This window comes from Neopsephotus bourkii, unplaced genomic scaffold, assembly GCF_033783945.1.
Source record: "Neopsephotus bourkii isolate Nb327-2 ecotype Australia unplaced genomic scaffold, CSIRO-AGI_Nbou_v1 NB_1080, whole genome shotgun sequence".
Classification (NCBI taxonomy): Eukaryota; Metazoa; Chordata; class Aves; order Psittaciformes; family Psittacidae; genus Neopsephotus; species Neopsephotus bourkii.
The window spans coordinates 1,895,500-1,915,347 of NW_026901568.1; the positions used below are offsets into that span (position 1 = coordinate 1,895,500).

A 19,848-nucleotide genomic window follows, 5' to 3' on the forward strand; every position below is an offset into this window, starting at 1 on the left:
TGGGGTACTTACACTATCTGGTAAGTAATAAAACTGGCTACATCAGAACATAATGCTGATGGCAAGGCTACTTTCAAAGCAGTAAGGTGAAAGCAATTCAGCTTTCCTCTGCACCACCTGCTTTGAATACCAAAGTTTTTAATCCAACCTGACATTACCACAGCCTTCACTAAGCCAAAGTTAACATGGGCAGCAGTGAAGGCAAAGTAAAACCTAGAGAGTTTTAACTGTAACTAGAGAGTAGGGCACAGTTGACAATAAAACTAATACACATAAAATAAAATACTACACAAGGTATACTCTGCCTCAAATGTATGAAGTGCTTTAAACATGATGTACAATTCAGTTTAAACCCACTGAGCCAAGAAGCAGGATTTTCATCCAGAACACATTACTGCTTATACCTTTGTTCTTCTGAATCTTGGATGCTGAAAATTAGCATATTCCTTGAGCATCTGACACCACTTTAAAGCACTGATTAATTTTCCTTATCTGTTAATACATTCCCTCCTCCCCCCATTACAGATTGAAAATTTAATAAACATGTTAGCAGTTCATCATTGAAAACCTTTTAGGATAATTTTGTTCCTGCATCATCCTATCTGAACTGAATGATTTCATAGCAGAGGTGCACAGTCAACAAGTTACTGTTCAGCCCTCATTTAGGAATACACTCCTGAGTTTCAAGTGTTACATGGCAATGCCACAGAGTGAATAGGACTGCATGAATATAAACCCTACAAGCAGCAAAAAGATAAAAAAACCAACAGCCTGGTTTTGCTCTATTCCAGTATTTTGAGCTTTATAAAACCTTGAACCACTAAAGACAACAAACATGCCAAGAAACAGCTGCAGAAATGGCACAATGAAAACAGCTTCTACACAGTTTGAAACACTTTGCAGAGTTCCCCAGGTCTTAGCAAATAACAACCATGGTGAATTTCTTCAGTTTGCAGATAGATGATCAGTTTCACAAATAATTTTAACATGCAACTGGAATATATGTTTAAATTCCATTTGCATTAATATAAAGATTGTAATCTTTAAGCTTCTGTAGGCAAGTATGTTATATGCTACAAAATATTTTCCAAATGTAACAAAAGCTTAAGGTAATTCTTTCAGGAAGGCTATAATGCATAAACTGTTTTCAAATGCTTTTTGCCCTACAAGCAAGGACAGCATAGGATAAGGGCAAGCTGGTCATGTGTAACAAGATACAAGGAAAATAAATAAGATGCTCTACAGAGTAGAGAACCTAATGGAAATTAGTAATAAACTCATAAACTCAGTTAGTAATAAACTCATATAGCTATGTAAATACTTACATGAACTGAAGAGAGGCTTTTGAAGATTCAGTGTGGTACAGTGTATTTAAATAGGCACAACCACAGTCAAACTACCAGCACTTCTCTGCTGATCAAATGTATGCTTTAAAAAGTGTTAGAAGGCTGTCTCAGACATTGTAACCCGATCCTTTTTACAAACAGAAAGAGATGGTAACTTGTAAATAAATGTTAAAAGTCAGACAAAGCCAAGAAAGAGGTCAGAATGAACATAAATCTTTCTTCTACCAAACTTTAACCAATGCAACAGACAAACTATGATGCTGAAGGTCGAGTTCCTTACTCCTTTGTGCATTTTACGATCCAATGTGACACAGGCAGTAAAAATCCTGGATCTCAAAGATCTTATTTTCTTATTCTGAAAGACTTGGGCTCCTTAATACCTTTGCAACATCAGGTCTTAACTCGTCAGGCCCACATTACACTATATTGATTAACACAGTAATTCAGAAAACCTGGGGAAAAGGAAAGGGGGGCTGAGCAATCACAGTCAATCTCATCACCTCAGTGACATGCTGTGAATGTAATTAATCCTACATTTAGAGAACTTCACATCCTACACATAAAGCAGCAACTCCCTGCTGGGTTCAGACTAGGTAATTTTGCAACAAGGACTAGGTTTCAATTATAACAAAGAGATGAAAAAGAAAACAGACCTATGAACCTAGCCTGTCTTTTAGGGTATGTTTCACCTGCAAACCAAGACAAGAAAACGTAACACACTTAGGAATATCTTCGCTTTAATTTAGTTAGTTCCAATAAAGACAGCAGCTTCTACAGAGACTATATAAATGCCACCAGGAATCCTGGTTTTTATTTAAATAGTCCATGCTTGAACTGGTATGTTACACCTACAGTCACCCAAATTAGCAAGATGACATTTGTCTTAGGTTGAGGAGCATGTATACTTACACATGTACACAGAGCACACATACACTAAATGAGTCTATATACCAGTATAATAAATCAAGTTGCAGATACAGTTCCAAAGGGCTTACTGAGGCAGGTCATCTCTCTCAACATACAGATCCCCTTTATGGTGCAAGTTGAAGCTACTATGATACACAACAAACAACTCTATAATTTTTTGCAATAGAACATGAATAAAAGGTGAGCCGGTAAGTTAAAAAGTAAAAAAATAGTGATAATGAAAAATATAACCAAATTACATGGGAACGTCTTATCCTCCTGCGTTCCTAATACCCATAAATCTTTGGGAAGTATACAACTGTGCATAAGTAAGTGTATTAACCCTTCGGAAACTGCCAGGAACACTAACAGCTTCACCTCAAATCCAGGAACACAGAAGATATATATTAAATTACACATTTTAAACTACACATGTATTAAAATGTCTAGTAAAGGTACTTAAAATCAGCATGGGCCTAACTGTTCTCTTATGCAGGGATGCAGGACAGCATGCACTCAACTCCTTGCCTGAAGAAGGACTCTAGGAAGCCTATCAGCCCTTCACCTAGCTATTCACGCTATGGCCAGCAGGCATCAAGCAGCTCAGCTACCAGAAGGCACATGTATGCAACAGTGGGCAACAAAAAGCAACATGAATAGAGAATAGCACAAAAGGGGATACAAAACACTGGAGAAAGGCATCAGGCTGCACAAAGGAACCTCAGCACAGCAAGAGTCAGTGGGTAAATGTCCGACTTCTAATAAAGAACACAACTCCTATGGGGTCACAGACATGTTAAGTCCCCTCCAGCAGAAGAAGAAAAGCTCTCCTGCAACAAACCCACACCCAGACTCCCCTGATCTTAGTAGCCCATATTGCAGCTATCAAGACAACCAGGGTTTCCCCAGAACTACTCCTCTCCCTCATCTCCTGCTCAAAGTAAGGTGTGAAAGATGGAGAAAAGCTCAGATGTATAATGCAAATTCAATCTAACTTCTCCTTGGAGAGACTGCCATATGTATAATAGGGGTTTGTAAAAGCTCTGACCTAAAAGGAAAAAAAGGCATGCAAAGCAGACAAATTAAATTTAATTTTATTATGGAAATGAAAGTAATAACAGAAGTGACAGCAGGGTGGATGATAAGCTCACTTAGCAGGGGGATCAAATGAAGTGATGACATGTCATTATGACCTCAGGGGTTAAAGATGCAATTTTCCATCTGGTTGCATCTGGCTTTTCAACACAAATGTTGACACCACCTGCCGAGATTTACTACAAGCTGCCTTTGTCTCACTTTTGTTACCCAGGTTAACATTTACTTCTCCCTCTTTTCTGGCAAGTTTTGCTGAGCAACATGCTCCCTTTTTTCAAAGCCTAATGAACAGTTAAAAGGATTTACATGGCTCTTTATGCAATAGATCAGATTATTAATAGTCACTTCACAAGCAGCTCAAAGAGAGACTCTAGAAACCTAGAAAGCAGGTGAAGTTAGCTTTACGATTACGAACAGGAAGATGGTATTTTAGCTATACTTGGCTAACATCCTGCATTGTCTAAGACTTCTAGTACTTTTCACTTAGTAAGAGGTACCTGAATGAAATACTTTTTCTGAGAGGGAAAAAATATAAATAGAATTAAAGCACCAGCTTGTACTCACCATACCCAAGTGACTACTAGCCACCTGCATGTGTTTTACTCAGCTTAAGCATTTCCAATTCCAGGTACATTGTGCTTAAAATAAATCATCTTTTGCCAGCCCAGTGACACATTCACTTATTCATCTAACTTAGTCACAGCCAAACTATGATCTCAACCAAATTTGTAATCAGCTACTGACACACTGCTGGCTATGAGGTTTGTGTATTTAAAAGCTAGTACCTACCAGCAGTGTTCCTCTTTTGGAGACTGCAACTGGAATAGGACTGCAGCTTCCCACCACTCGATACCTCCATTACCTTTTGCCGTCTTTTCTAAACCTACAGCTCTCAGACTTTTCTCTGCCAGCACAGGTGAGCTAAAAAGCTTGCTTCCAGCTGTTTTTAAAGTGACCATATTCTTCACTAAAAAGAACCCACAGTCTGTTTTAACTGTTTAAGCAAAGAGGCCCCAACCTCCACTAGGACTTGGCTACATAACAGGGAAAGAGACGAATCAAAGAAAATCCCTCCAAAGGTTTTGAGAGTGCCCTGGAACTACAGCTATGGAGAGGAGGAAACTGAAACAAAGAAAGTTAATGAAGCTTGCAGGGAGCAAAGAATAGCTGAGACACAACACAGAGTCTGACCAGACATGCAAATAACGTCACGGAAAGACCACCACAAAAATAGCTACACACAACTTCACCTCCCAAAACTCTTTCTCCACAAAGGCAATTACCAGAGGGATGTTACAGCCTTCTTCCCCTGGAACAAAAGCCATACCACCCTCCTCTTCAGATGCCTTACTCTCCTTGGGGAGATGGGAACCCTTGTCCTTAATGGACAAGCCACCACCCATTTCTGTATCTGTTAAGGTATTTTCTGAATGACAAGAGAACTTCTTGTTACCTTCAACATAAGGGAAAAAACCAAGTGTTCCTGTTCACACATGCTTAACTCAAGCACATGCTTCACTGCTAAACAGAACAGGAATGACTTAAGCATATGCTTAAATGCTTTCCTGATTCAGATCCTAAAAATAGGAGAGGTTTCTGCAGTTCCTCTTTCTCCTGTTCTCCTAATGACAGACAACTATTGTGCCATGTCATTATGACAATAAGATAGCTTAATTGCCCTCTTTCCAGAAGCTGTCAGTTCTGCTTAACTGGTACATAATGTATGCGTCTGGGAGTAAATGTGCTAATGTATCAGTCACTTATATCTACCATACCTTTTCCTCTGCTGTATTTAAAGTAAAGCCATGGTTTTTATGACTGACTTGCTAGATACTATACACACTGATACAGGCAGCAGTAATTTACAGTCTTATGTGAAAGATGCACAAAATAACTTTCTCCTTCCCCATTTACTTTCTCAACTCCTGTATTTAAGGTGTGGCCAAGACCTCCTCAAAAATGACAGTGTAAAATGAACTGGCTATTCCTAATTGTTCCTGTAACTGATCAGGATAGACAAATTAAAATGTTTGGAAATGTCTGTTGTTGCTTTAGAATATTTTGTGTATTGTTATCTATAAGAACATAGACATCGAAAGCATACAAAGAATAGAAATCAGCAATATATACAACATGTAATAAGCAGCTAAGAACTGAAAGCCTTTAATTCTGTAAGAAGTACTGGTGGAGTCACACCTAAGCATAAAGCTTACGCAAGCTGGCTCAATTATGTTTCATATCCCTCTTTCTGATCATGATTATTACCAAGTTCCCTCTATATTCCCTCACTGCTTCTTTTGTCTTGGGCACTTAAGTTATTTTTCCTCCTACAGTCTCTCATTAAATTGTGAGCTAGAATACAAAGACTATATTTAAACTGTTTATGAGTCTGTATGTTGCTATATTAACAAATGCACCAATGGCATTTTTTGTTTGTATTACTAATACCTTCCTTTTGAGAGAAATGTTACTTGCAAGTCATACATGTACTTTTGAAAGCCTTCAGAGAAGGCTGCTGAAGACATAAAAAGGAAGAAAAAAAATAACTGTATGAAAAACAGAATAAATCTGACAAGAAAAATGTAAAGCTTAGTAAGACTTGAACATACAGTTTTCTTTGTTTATTTAATCCATTTCTCCCTGTTTTCCTACCAATATTTCTTTTTTAAATGATTAAACCATGCTGGTATGTCTAACCAGTCTGGTTGCAGGTTCCCAAGACTCTGGAAATAAATGAAGCCATGCTGGCTCCAGTTGACAGAACACAGGTGAGATGCAGAAGTGCTGAATAGGCAGTTAGTCTGGAAGTGGCAGTCACTGTTTCCTCTCAAGTGAAGTGGAAGCCACAGCATACTGCCAGGGAGAGTGAGCTGGCAGCAAGTACAGGGACAAGAGTACACAGTGAACAGAGATCTGCAACACATTCTGCTGTTAATAATCAATTAGTACAACTGTTACAATCCATAAATCAACTGTTTCATACAGATGTAAATGGTTTGCACGTGCCTGACCGGGCACAGGAAGTTGTCATTTCTACTGGAAATCAAGATTTTAATCCCAAACTAGGAGTTGCTTTCAACCTTTTTCCTAATGCTACATGATTGCCATATAAACATTTTTCTTCCTAAGAAAGGTCATAACAGAATGAAAGTTCTCTAGAAGCTGGTCCCCTTATACCCTCCCCCCCCAAATTAAAATATTAATGAAAATTCACATTTTTAAATGTGATTCCTCCCTTCCTCCCCCAATGGTGTCGCTACATACAAAAATGCACTGAATGTCTTTGCTTATGTAGTAAGAATAGCTGGACAGCCAACGTTACTAAATGAAAAGCACCGATCACATTTCCATTTACAGGAGATGGAATTTTACTGATACTTGTTCATAGATGTAGTATGCTAAAAACATTCCCCGCATCAATAACTACCTGAGAACTTACTTAGCTTTTTGAATCCAGATGCAATAGTCTGTAATGAAGAGATCATTCAGGATATAGGCAGGGTCACTCTCCATAAAAATCTTGTGAATGTCCAGCAGACACTTCAAAACTGCAGCTTTTCCTGGAAATAGATTTTTAGTTTTGTAATTCACTAGAAATTATAGATAATCTTTACCACCTTCTCACCTTTGAGACTTTAATAACCATAATATCTACAAGCATCTTCTACCTTTAAGTTGATTCACAATCTCTGAACGGCAGTAATAGGACTATGCCCTTCAGTACCCACATCTATGTGGATGTGGAGCCTCTGAATTCAGCAGGAATCTCTCCTCAAGACTAAAGTCTCAAGGCAGAGTCATGCATGTAATTCCCTGCAGCTGAAGCAGCCCCTTCCCCCAGCCTTTCCACTTCTGAGCTGTGCTGGCCTGAACTCCAGCACAGTCATATTCTTTGTGAAGAATGAGAAAACATTTCGCTACACGCCTAACACAAATACCTGCCTTGGAAAGCAGCAAGGCTGCGAACACACAGCCTACAAGAGGGTCAAGCATGCAGGAGCCACAGGAATCATGTAAGTCAACATAAGCAACGCCATCACCTAACATCTCACCATGGCTTTAAAGTAGCAGAACTTTTCCTGCTTCTGTTAGTTACAGAGTAATTTGGCAAACTGAGCCCCCAGAAAGAAAAACTCACTTCAGGCTCAAGGTGGTGTCACTGGAGCTAGCTGATAAATACAGTAAAAGATTAAAAACTTGCATGTTTTCTCATTCTACAACTGGAAACCTTTCCGTAGCCCGTTTGATTTTCCTCATATGCAAACACAGTTTACGAAGAAAAGAACTGACTGATGTAACTTCCAGTTAGCTGGAATCTCCTCCCTTACGTTTTCTGATGAAAGTTGCTAAAGGGTTAAGCACTGGAACACTAAACAAAAATAAATAATTATTTTCACTGTTTAATGGGAGGGAAAAAAACCCAAACACCATTGAAATGAAAACAGCCACTACTGCAAATGGAATCTAATAACCCTCTCCCAAGAGGCTGCCTCCTCCTAGGCTATGAAACCTGAACACGGATGAACTTGTGTTTTACAGCCTTTAAAAACAACAGAACTCCCCCTGCTGTTCAAGCACAAAATCTGTTTGCTTACTTTTAAGTCCATAGACAGAGAATGAAAGTTAAAGGACGTGGATGGCAATAAGGAGTAAGGACGTGGACAGGAAAAAGCCACCAACAGAACTGAAAACCCCACTGGTTTGGAAGAGACCAACTGAAGAAAAGTCAGGAAAAAGAACATAAAATCCCAAATGTAACTGATGAACTTTTGATTGTATCACCAGCACTGCCTGTCGAGCCAAGCTTGTCAAACTTAACTACTGTGAATGAAAAGTGTGCTCTTTCAAAAATAAATTATATGTGGAATGAAAATTTTGCTAATTTTTTAAGGTTCTAGCTGTCAAGCTGCCAGCCCAACATCCTCTCCTGTTACTCACCTGCCAAGTAACAATGTAAATCAGTGACTAATGCACTAATTCTCAATGAAAAGTAGTCTTACTTCATAAATTAAAGGTTTGGATTACAGCAGCTTAATGGGCCTCTAATCAGAGAGGCTTCAAATCTAGCCAGACTTACTAAGGGAACCTTCTGTTCATGGCAAACACACGAACTGTAGCAAACTATTACACTTCTGCTTTCAGAACATGCATCTTCTACACACACGTTATAAACAAGACGTCCTCAGACAAAACTGCCTTTAACTCCTTACCACAGGAAGAATCGGAGCTGAAAAACACTATTTAAGCCTAATGTAGGATATTCTCACACACAGATAATGATTCTTGGCCTATTTCTGTGAAATTCCATATCACAGGTTCTGTCTGGCTATCTACTTCAGTCTTCAGTAGACAGCTGGTCTTAACTTTAAGGCTGTGGCTATGTTGTCAGTAGTATTATTATTTACATTGGCTTAAGCACTCTTTGTTGCAGTCCTTTGCCTCCCTCTTTCCCACAGCTCTTTACCATGTGCCACTGCAACTATATGTGAACTATACAGTGAACTGGGTCAGAAAACATAAGACACTCTAATACCCTCTGTCTTTTGCGTGAAGATCTGTGTTAAATGTAAAGGAGGTTAACAACCAACTTGCAATTGGAAAATATTGAAAGATGGGATATCAATTCTATGCATTAACCCATCATTTTTATGAGACAAAGGTGGTTTTCTTTGCCCGCCATTAAAAAAAATCGTTGTACTCCTGCTGGAGAGAGGATGAGCTGCAACTTCAGAGGAAAAGAAGCAGAGAGGCTGATCAGACAAGGCAAGAATTATAGAAGTCAGAGCAGATTTGTGCAGATCACAGGATTTTCTGGAGTTCATTGCTACAACAGCTGGTAGGTAACAGCCTGCAACTTTAATTCTACAGTTGCAGAAATCCAGTCCTCTTTCCACAAACTACTTCACTAAAGGCTGTAATAATAATTTGACCCCAGCTCTCTCTGCCATTTGATATAAATAACACACTGATTTTACATCATCATGAAATTCTACCAGCTTTCATACTGAATAATGGGAAGCAAAGGAAATTAATAGCTCCATCATTCTATTTTACAGTAAGTTATTTTTCCTGGAGACTTCCTTATGTTCTTCCATGTTTTCAAGACGGAAGACCATTTATGTAAAAAGAGGAACCGAACTTTATTGTCTCATCAAAAAGAGAACAGCAGCATTCTTAAAACCAAGAGGAAAAGCACTCGATGACTTTTAAATGGAAATATCCTGATAATAACTTACCCCAGTGAAGCAATAGTACTGTTTTTAATAGGGAATTATATAATCTAAAATCTATTAGTATTAATTTCTGCATGGAAAGAAGCAAAGCAAAGCAACTTTTATGTCACAGAAAAAAACTGCAAATGAGTTATCTTCATTACTGGCTCATAGACAATCACTTCAAAATCAGTATTATGCAATGGTTACAGTGTCAGTAAATACAGACAGAACCAACCTACATCACTTATTACAGCTCTTTACAAAAAGAAAAAGGGTTCCATGTATTTACATAAAGACATACCTGACGAAGTTCTGTTAGTCAGCTGTCAAATGCAGTATGCACATCGTGTTGCATATAGCACTGTAGCTGGATGTACCACTGCATTTCTTTTCCTTTATTAATCCTATCCAAAGAACAGGTTAAGTACAGTAGACAACTGCTGAATTTTGAACACTATTGCTGAAGTATTTGAAGTATTATATATCACTAAAACAGCCTATGAAAATATCTGGAGGCCTCAACATTCATCAGCTTAATGCATTCAATTTACAATTAACACTTTGGCAGGAAGTATTAATTCAAAATAAAGTGTTTCAACCACACGCAAGGATCCTTAATAGCTCAAAAATGCAGTATTCTGCACCTTGGAAGCGATCCACCACCACAGCTCTAAGATTTTTAAAGCCAAGTCACATAACTTGAGGCGTAACAATTCAGTCCCATCAAAATTCTTTTGTACTTTAAAATAAATTAGTTTACTGTGCATATTATTATTAAAGCACTGTATTACACTGTGTCCCAGCTTCTGCTACCAACATCCTGAAAGAAACCTCAAGTCAGGATGCGGCTTGCATCAACTCAAACCAATTCTCCCTTTAAGGTAAACACCATCCTCCTGCATCTATACAAGGAGGAATGGTTTTGTGTTAGTATTTAACTGAATTAATTATCCGTTATTTGACAGTCATTTTTCATGTTCATCAGAAATATACTGCAATACAGTGTATTATTTCCAGCAAACAAAGAGGGTTTTGTAAAAGAGGGTTTTGCAAAGGATTTTGTAAAAAACAGAAATTCCTCAAAAGCATGGCTCAACTTCCAGTGAAGTTTGAAGGAAGAAACATCTAGACTGTTTTCCAATAAACCAGCACAGCACAGACACAGAACAAAGCCAAACCTGTTGCATTGCTTAATTTCATCTACTGCTTCTAAAGCATCTGAACCATCAGCTAAAATTTCTTCTAAAGCTTATGGCAGTGATTTTAATGCAAATCACTGAGGCCAAAAAAAACCAGGCTAGCCTGCCTCCTGTCCCACCAAAGAATGAGTGAGCATAAAAAAAATACTCCTTCAGAGAAGACAGGGACCTTGCTGTTGGAGCAAGACCATTATGAGTGACACCAGGAGACCATGATTACAAGCACTACTGGGCCACCGTGCTTTGGAAGCATAGGGTAAGGAGGCAACATCAGCCACATGTCCAGTGTAGGAGGATAAATAAGGAAACCTGACAGAGTGTTGCAGATGCCACCTCCTTCACCAAACTGCTGCAAGTATTTTGTTGGATCACTGAATGTTCACTCATCCATTCACCATTTTCCATCGCAGCATTAAAAGAAAAGCAAACAGCTTACCTCTCATGTGCTCTCTTCTTCAGAAAAAGACCTAAAAGGCTGACAGCTCTGTATTTCTGTTTTGTTATCAGAATTTCATTTTTTCCCACTTATGAACAGCAGTATAAGCCAGTGGAGATAAGTGAAGAGGGAGAGATACATCTTCCCCTTAGAACTTCACTACCTGACTGTTATAACGTAAATGGTACTTTGAATCATCAATAGTCTTTGGCAGTTGTGTTTTGATTGCAGGGTTTTTTCGTTTGCTTAGTTTTTCTGGTTGGTTTGTTTTAATCCTGCAACTCAAAAGCATTGAAAACAAACCGAAGAGCTGCTTCTGAGTGATTCTGCTGTCCAAAAAGTAATATATGTACCTAGCACTTAACGCTTTTATTTGAAAGTAGTAATAAATAGAAAAGTTGCAAGTCACTTTAACAACCCAAGATAAAACATGGCTGTGTACACCTGCACAACTGAAGCTGGAACAACCATAGATTTGAAAACCTGTTCTATTACATGAAAGCTGTCTGGGATAAACAGTGAATATATAAATAAATGTCACTGCTGAAAGGATAATTTGCAGTCATTAAGGTGAAAGCGCCACTTCTGAATGTGAAACAAAACAAAGCTACAAATACATACTGTGTAGTCAGCTTCTTATTCTTCAGTTTTAAATTAAATTTCCATTATTATTTTTATTTCATTATTTTGCAATAGAATGGTTTTCATGGCATTCACTGCTTGGTTTTTTTTGAAAACTCTACTCAGCTGTTACTTACTTATTTTCCTAGTAAAAAGCAGAGAACTAAGGTAACATATGCAGGTCAGATTTTGGCCTCTGCTTCTAAGAGAGAAAAATTATACAGGAAGTGCTAAAAGAACAAGTTTTTTTGCTGATAAAAATCGATCTCTGCTCTTCCCAAACTACCACTGGACTTGCACAGAGTCATCTCAACCATTTTGCCTTATTCCTACAAAGAGCTATAACATGGAACATGAATTACAAATCCACCTCTTGCTCTTAAATGTGTGATTGTGTATGGCACATGCAACAGAAAAGTTTAGGAATTACTAATGCTAATAGTTATTTGAACAGGAAAAAGGAAAACAGTTGATGGACTGGCTCAGTTAAACAACAAAAAAAACAAAACCAACAACCCAACAGAAGATCTAATTCTAGAAAAAGAGACCGGCAAGGAGAGCAGGAAGTCCACACAAGGGTAAGCTTCCTTTCTGGCAAAATCTCATCATCACTGATAAGGGTTAAATTAAAACAATATTTCTTTCAAACATTAAGTAATGCAGAGAAGCTGCCCAGATTTGCAACTACGAAACCATGATGAGGAGACCTTAAGCAAGCAGAACAGGTGGAATAAATGAAGACAATGATGCTTTAAAAATTTCCCTTCGGAGACAAATCATGGAAGTTATCAGAAACCCTTCCAATCTTTTTCAACACTGTTTCAGTCAGGTAATTAAAGAACACAACAACAGAAAACACAGTGATTGCTGCTAAGAGACCCTGCCTTGACATAAAAACTTAAGACACCTTTAGAATAGGGTCTAAAAATTTATACCATCTAACCTATCATAACAAAAGCTTCATTAAAATGTTCTTGTCCAACAGAAAATTCTCTTTACAGACAAATACAGTATAGAGAAAAATACTTTTAAGACCCTTTCGCTAAAGCTTTACAAACCACAGTTCGACAATCTTGATTTATCAAAAGACAAGATTGGATCAAAGATTTTTCTAAAGATGATTAATGAAATTTATTTGTGCCTTTCATTCATAATATTTTCTGGCATGAATAATACAGCTGAGTTTATACCACAACTGCATGCACTATCTGCTGGCTAATAAATGAGTTGCTTCAGGGGCTTTTCCCTGCTAAGGACACTAATTTTGTTCTCTTCTCTCCTTAGCCCCATTTTCACAAAACCACAAGATGTCCAGAAATGTCACTATCTATCAAGTGTGGGTGAAACTGGCCAAAGGATTAGAAAAAATCATTAGAAACCCCAGACACAAACTGAATGTGGGTATGCAGCATCATTTCCAATCCCTAAAAAACTTACCTAGTTGCAGTATCATGACGGTATCACTGAAGGCACGTGTCACCAATCCAAAATGTCTGTATAGGGGATAGCACAGCACTCTTCTTCCAAAAGATACCAGGACATCATGAATGTTAGTGAACCTCTGTGTGTATCAGTGAAAAATCTGAATTAGTCTGTGTGCTTTCCTATACAAGAAGAATTAGGTCTTTGTTTGTTTTCCTTTAAGGAAAAAAATCACAGCAGAATAGAGCACATTTGACTATATTATTTATCTAAAAATGTGTATTTTAATAGCTATGGAAACCAAAATGTTAAATAGAAACAAGACACTGCACATTTAGTTTGCACGGCAGGTTAACTGAAGTCTTATACGTTTTAGTGGTTTTGAACTAAAAGAAGAATTTAGAGAACATTAGAATAAAACATCTAACTCAAGACTTCGCCATACTTTAGATTAAAGCAATATATTACATCTGTCCCACATTATTACATATATTAAGGGGAAACTATAAAAAGCCTTTTAAGAATAAAGAAAAATTAAAACCACATGATATTAACAAAATACATGTGTACATGTAAGATCTTTAAAAATGATACATGACTTCGTCTTTTGGGAAATTACAGATATTTGAGACAGGGATAAATATACCTGCTCAGGGAAAACAGTTCTTTGTCCTTCTTCACAAGCGAGGAAGACCTCAAACTTACTCAGGCCAGAGGCATTAACTTAAGAGAATGATTTCCTTTCCAGCTTTCACTTTTCAAGACAAAATATTCCATTTATGAATGCAAATCAAAACACCTATTTCATCTCAAACTCTCAATTTATTCAAATTAATAAAAACGCTTTGCTGACAGCCAGCACTTTTTTTGCATTATAGAACTACCTCAACCCATTTTTTATTTTAATGGAGCACCAGTAAGCATTTAAATAATTTATGTTTTCTTATTTAATATTTAGACTCTAAGGTGTGTACATGTCACACACAGCAAAATGGCAGTCAGTTCAATCAAACCACAGCTGAGGCAATTTTGTTTACAGATTGATGAAAACACCCGCCTCTACATGGCTTGTAGAACAGATATAGTTATTAACAGCTTGGTGCCAGGAGACTGAATTTTCTGGGTGTGAAATATACTGTTGGCACAGACTGCTCTAAGAACTTATATATTATAGGATAAGCACATGCAGAAAGCTCCTTCACTATGTTCGGACATGGATATGAAAAGAATTCAAGATTCAAGGCAATCACTGCATTTTAACTGCACTCCTTTGTGACTGCAGAACGGTCAATAGAAACAAATTAAAACAGATCTAGAAAACCATAGCACTGAACATAACATTCACCACTACAAGCAACCTTTGAAGGACTGAACGCAAAAAAATCCTGTCAAATTTCATTTTTCATCCTGCAAACTGACAATGGGCTCAGTAATTTCAGGAATGAAGATGAGACAGTCCTTTCTAGCTTACTGCTGTTGTAAGAAACAGTGGATTACAGACCAGGTTAAGTCCCTTCCACTTCCAGGACCATAACAACTAAATGATACAGGCTTGTGTGCTTTCAGTAAACAATGTGAAAGTGCAAAGAAGAGAATTCAGTTTATTTCCTGTAGTCTATGTCAGTTTTCAAAGGGCTACCAGCAACTAAACAAATGGGGATGTGGCAATAATGCTGCAAAGAAGGGGGTGGGTAAAGCAACACACGACTAGTAAGTGCAAAAAACCTGAAACAAAAAGCATTCAGCATCTGAAAGATCACATAATCATTAAACCCTGAGACAAAAGTTCTACAACCACAGAACTGAAGTGTTTTTGCTACAAGAATATGGAATTTGGAATTCAACTTCTCCATGACAGGTGAGAAGAAAAAGAACCACCAATCACCTTTTGATTAAGTTGTAAAAGCTTTTGCCATCGCTGGCTTTCCATTTATGTCTGGGCTTCCCAGTTCTGCTCTCCCAACATATTCTGAAGCCACACAGCAGAACTGAGGAGAAGTCAGAAGGTGCCTCACTTGCAGGCAAGAAAAAGAGTGAGCTAGAAGTGCAGAATAATGAACTAGGAAGGCTGAAGAAGAGTTCAGCAGTCAAAAAACCCAAAGCGAACAATAAGCTTCTTTATCAAGGCCTGCCATCTCTAAAAGTTAATAAAACATGCATCTGAGGTAAGACTTACAGGAGACACAAACACTAAGAAATTACATTCCCTGCTTTTTATGCCCTTCATATGCCCTTTCTACTTTAACATGCTTTCAACTATTAAATAAGAAGGTATCTATGACTTCTGATCAAGGAGCTAGGCAGCTCTATTTTCTTGCCCTAAGCACAGAGCTGCACATGCATATGTGAAGATTAATTACAATTACTTCCTAAATAAAGGTCAGAACCTATGAATCAAGCCCAGGAGCTCAGGACAGTGTGTGGACAAGCAGCTTTTCTGTAGCACCTATCCTCAGCTTTTCCAGAATGGTCCAGAAGGTGGCCCATTCCCAGACAGAGGAGAGCAGCCTGTGGAGGATGGTAGTAGCTGGAAACCCAGAAGTCACAAACTATTTCTCATAGCATTTATTAGAAAGAGAACATATACTTAATTAATCTTCATACTGAAACAGTAAGCTTTCCAGAAAAGCAACATCCACTACCAAAACCAAATAATACAGCAAGCAGATAATGCAAAACTGAAGTCTCAACTTACCTCCAGCCAGCACAATGTTGCACTCAGTTTCCTTATGTTCCAAGACGATTCTACCTGATTTTAAGAGGAGACCTTAAACAAGTGTTATCTAATTCAACATTCAAGACTGCTGGCAAACTATTTAAGGTAACATTCTGACAGCAATTTAAGAACCTTTGTGAATATGAAGCATCAATTATTTTATGTGCATTGAAATGGTCACAGGACAGCATTAAAAATTATATTGCAATGCAGATAGATGTTAAATGACTGGTTTCCATATAGGGAATATGTAGCCTATGCAGAAAGCCTTTTAAATACAAGAGCAATCACAGAAAAAAAGTTTTTCAGTGGAATTCTGTCCTTTTTCACCAAGAAACAAACTTGATTCAACAAAGCTCAAGCTCAAACGCCTTGTTTCGTGAAAACTGCTCAAGACTCTGGCTTTCAAAGAGGCTACTAAAGCCAACAGTACATGTAAAATGTCATTACAGATTCACAGTATTTGTGTGGTAGTGTGGTCTAGTGGGATGATTAGGGCAAAAAGCCAGGAATGCCTGGCTCTAGTAAAGATTTGTATGCCCTGAAGATCTTGAAGCAGTGTGTATAAAAAAATAGAAGATGAAAAAAGACTACAGTGTGTTTTCCACATATACCATACAGTTATTGCGAAGGTCACTAAAGGATGGTACAATTGTGTTCCTCACATATTTGTGGTTCTGTGCAACACTAACACACAATACAACCATCCCAGATTATCCTGTTGAATAAACAGGTCTGGACATTTCTACCATTCTAAAATCCATGCCCCACATGTGAGACTGATTAAGACAGAATGGTTTGGATTATATGTTCTAATATTTTGATTAAAAGCATTTGAGAAAACACTGTATTGGTTAGTATCAGCAGAGATGCCAGACACAAAGCTGTATCTGGGAAGTGAGTCCATTTCAAAAAGGCAAGCTGTCCACAGCACAGCATGGAATCCATCCTAAACTTCCACTCTTTTCTTAATTCTTAATATCCTGTACAAAGCCTGGGATACAGAACATAAAGTAAAGCTGGCTGCTGCTTGTGGAAAAGACGGGCGAACACCAGAATCCTGAAAATGGAAACATGCCTTCCTACCTCCCTGAGTGTTTGAACACTAGAAAAAGAATACTCTGCATTAGCATTTTAACATTATTTCTTTTATGTGTGTCAATTTTAAGAGTTTTAAATGCCTCGCTCTGGTTTCCAAAATGCCCCAGGAAACACCTTTCATGCTCTGTGCATAAGCTTAAAACAAGGTACCCACTGAACAAAGTAACTCTTGGAAAAATCACTTTTTTTAATAATGGTAGCCTAAGTTTTAATCTTACAGACAATGATTTCCCATACTCTTTCAGAATCCTAATCACTAGTGGTAATATTACACATACCTGTTTGTAATAATACTTATTATGTTGTAATTCTCTATTATGGAACTGTCCAAACCACAGAAGGAAGAACCATCAATGTAAAAGAGTAATTATTTTGTGCACTCTAAATTTACATAAATCAAGACATATCACAATATAACACAAATCAGAAACAAACAATTGGCTGGAATCTCCTGCAACTGCAGTTCTCTTCTACAGCTAAAATGCTGCTCCAGAAGAGCCTAAGTCTTGAGAAATCATAATAATCCCCACATGCATCCCAATAGCTAGAGATGTATAATCTTTCATTTTAACTTAATTACGTATTTTTAATGCTTGGAAGTAAATTCACTTTAAAAGGTAAGCTTCCTAAATGACAGCAAAGGGTCCAGCAGTAACTTCCTGAAACTTTTTTTGACTTACATTCTTGTCTCCTTCGTTGACACGGACTTCATAGCAATAGGCCAGAAGGATATCAGTTAAACCAAGATATACATGATAACGGCTTCTTTTATCCAGAAGGTAAGACTTATTTGTGAACTTTCTCAGCTGCTCTCTCTCCTCCTCAGAGAAGACAACTATAAAAAGTCAAAGGATAATTGATTATGAATTTAAAGCTGGCACATTCATTTTAATAGGTGGTAATGCTACTTAAACAGTCTCTTTAAAAAGAAGCATGTAACTAATCACAGGTCACTCATCACTCAAGAAGAAGCCTAAATCATTCTTACTTTCATTTTTAATTTTTATTAAACTCTGTCATGTTCCTTTCAAAGTCAAGTTCCAGCCCTGCAATGTACTGCATGTAACCACCCCAAAAGTGCCAAGGATTTCTGTGGACATCCGGGTATCTTAGCAGAGATAAATTTATAATTAGGATCCAAGTAAATTTAAGTCCACATGGTATAGGATAAAAATAAGAAAACAGGATAAATAAATATATTTTCTTATTACAGAAAAGGGTAGGAGCTAAAGAAATAGGGAAGGTGAAAAAAGGAAAGGTACAGTTCTGCATTTCCAAGACTTATCAATTTTGACTCATGACCTAGACACGATTTAAGAGCTTCATTTATGCTGTGTGATCACATCATTTAAGTGTCTGAAGAAAAAGAAAGATCAAAATCCTAATCTCACCAAGGCTGGTATGAAAGCTGTATCTCCTTTCAAAGACTTACGGTACACTATGTAAGTGACTGCTATATTTTGCTTATCTTCAGTATTTAGAGTGGCTATATTGAGCCTACCCCAAGAATCTTGTCACCCAGTACTTCCTCTTTGAGATGCGTAAGGAAGACAACAGCAACACAGGAGGCACGTTGTGACAATGCATCAAAGTATTTCTTTAGAAAGAGTGGCATAGACACAGATAGCTAGGATTGAATATTGCATGGTAACCTTCTGAAGAGTACTTGAAACACTTCAGAAAGGATGGCATAAGTGCCTTGAAATAACAGTAGAGATTAAGTAGATAACTGAGGAGAAGCCAGCCCTGTACAAACTCACTTATCAAGAAGCCATTTAGTACAATTAAAACAGCCAGAAGCCAGAGGTAAGAGATTTTCAGCCAGGCTGCATGGAGTGCAGGCATTCCATGTCAGCAGGCTCTGATTCACTGAATAGGGCAGATGTAGTGAGCACATTTTGGTCATGCCACAGAAGAAAGTTACAGGCAAAAGGTGACTTGACAGGAGAGACATGTTACTAGCCTGACAGCTGATGCTTTGCTACATTGAGGAAGTCACACTCCATAATTTCTTCAAGCACCAGTAACACTAGAACCAGCTCGAGTTTACAATACCATGACTGAAGGAGATTTCTCTAAGGACAGGAACAAGCCTAAGACAGCACTCGTCACATTTTCAAATGAAAGCCTAAGTGCCAGGAGTAGGTACATGGTGTATGCCTTAACTCGCTGAATTTTAATTACTTATTCTAGGGAAGAGGGGGCAAAACCAAAACTTTACAAGCTTGTAAAAAGCAAAACAACTCCAAGTGAAGTTTACCAAACATAGGAGATAAAGTTTGCTTCCTCTAGAATGTGAACTTTCTGAAGCACCCAACATACACAACTGGACCATAAACACAGGAACTGAAAGTACTAGAAAGCAACATCAAGATGTAGACTAGACAACTCCAAAGGTAAATGTTACAAGATGTTCATTAACTCAATGCAAAGTGCTTGACATTCTAAATAAAATTTCTCTCTCTGAAGAAAACACTTCAATTTTACAAATAGGTATCTATGCATTCCTTAAAGTTTTTGAATAGTAAATTATCTGGGCCTGAAACTCATTATTAACATGCCGAAACCACCACCTACTTTGTTTTCCCAATTCAAAAATATAAGTACATACTATAAGACTGACAAGTAAAACTGCATTTTCTGCTATATTAAGCCAGTTCATTTTTGTACACTTGTGTCACCAATGCTTTAACAGTATCTGTACAATATTAGTCTAGTGCAAAGCAGCATCTGCTGCTACTTATCAAGTACTGAAATTGCAAGTTCTCCTCAAGATTTATTCTTGAATGTT

At 37.7% G+C, this 19,848-nt stretch overlaps 1 protein-coding gene across 2 annotated transcripts in view; it reads right to left on the reverse strand.

The window, feature by feature from the left end:
• The window catches only part of SHQ1 (SHQ1, H/ACA ribonucleoprotein assembly factor), a 50,079-nt gene that overhangs the window by 15,832 nt on the left and 14,399 nt on the right, over window positions 1-19,848 (reverse strand). The window contains exons 8-11 of one of the 2 annotated variants that reach the window (XM_061362105.1): window positions 17,738-17,892; window positions 15,936-15,989; window positions 13,256-13,379; window positions 6,787-6,907 (exon numbers count right to left, since the gene is read on the reverse strand). In XM_061362105.1, coding sequence (XP_061218089.1) covers window positions 6,787-6,907; window positions 13,256-13,379; window positions 15,936-15,989; window positions 17,738-17,892 — 454 coding nt within the window. The remainder of the gene's footprint in view (window positions 1-6,786; window positions 6,908-13,255; window positions 13,380-15,935; window positions 15,990-17,737; window positions 17,893-19,848) is intronic. The other variant, XR_009726774.1, reaches the window with a different exon arrangement.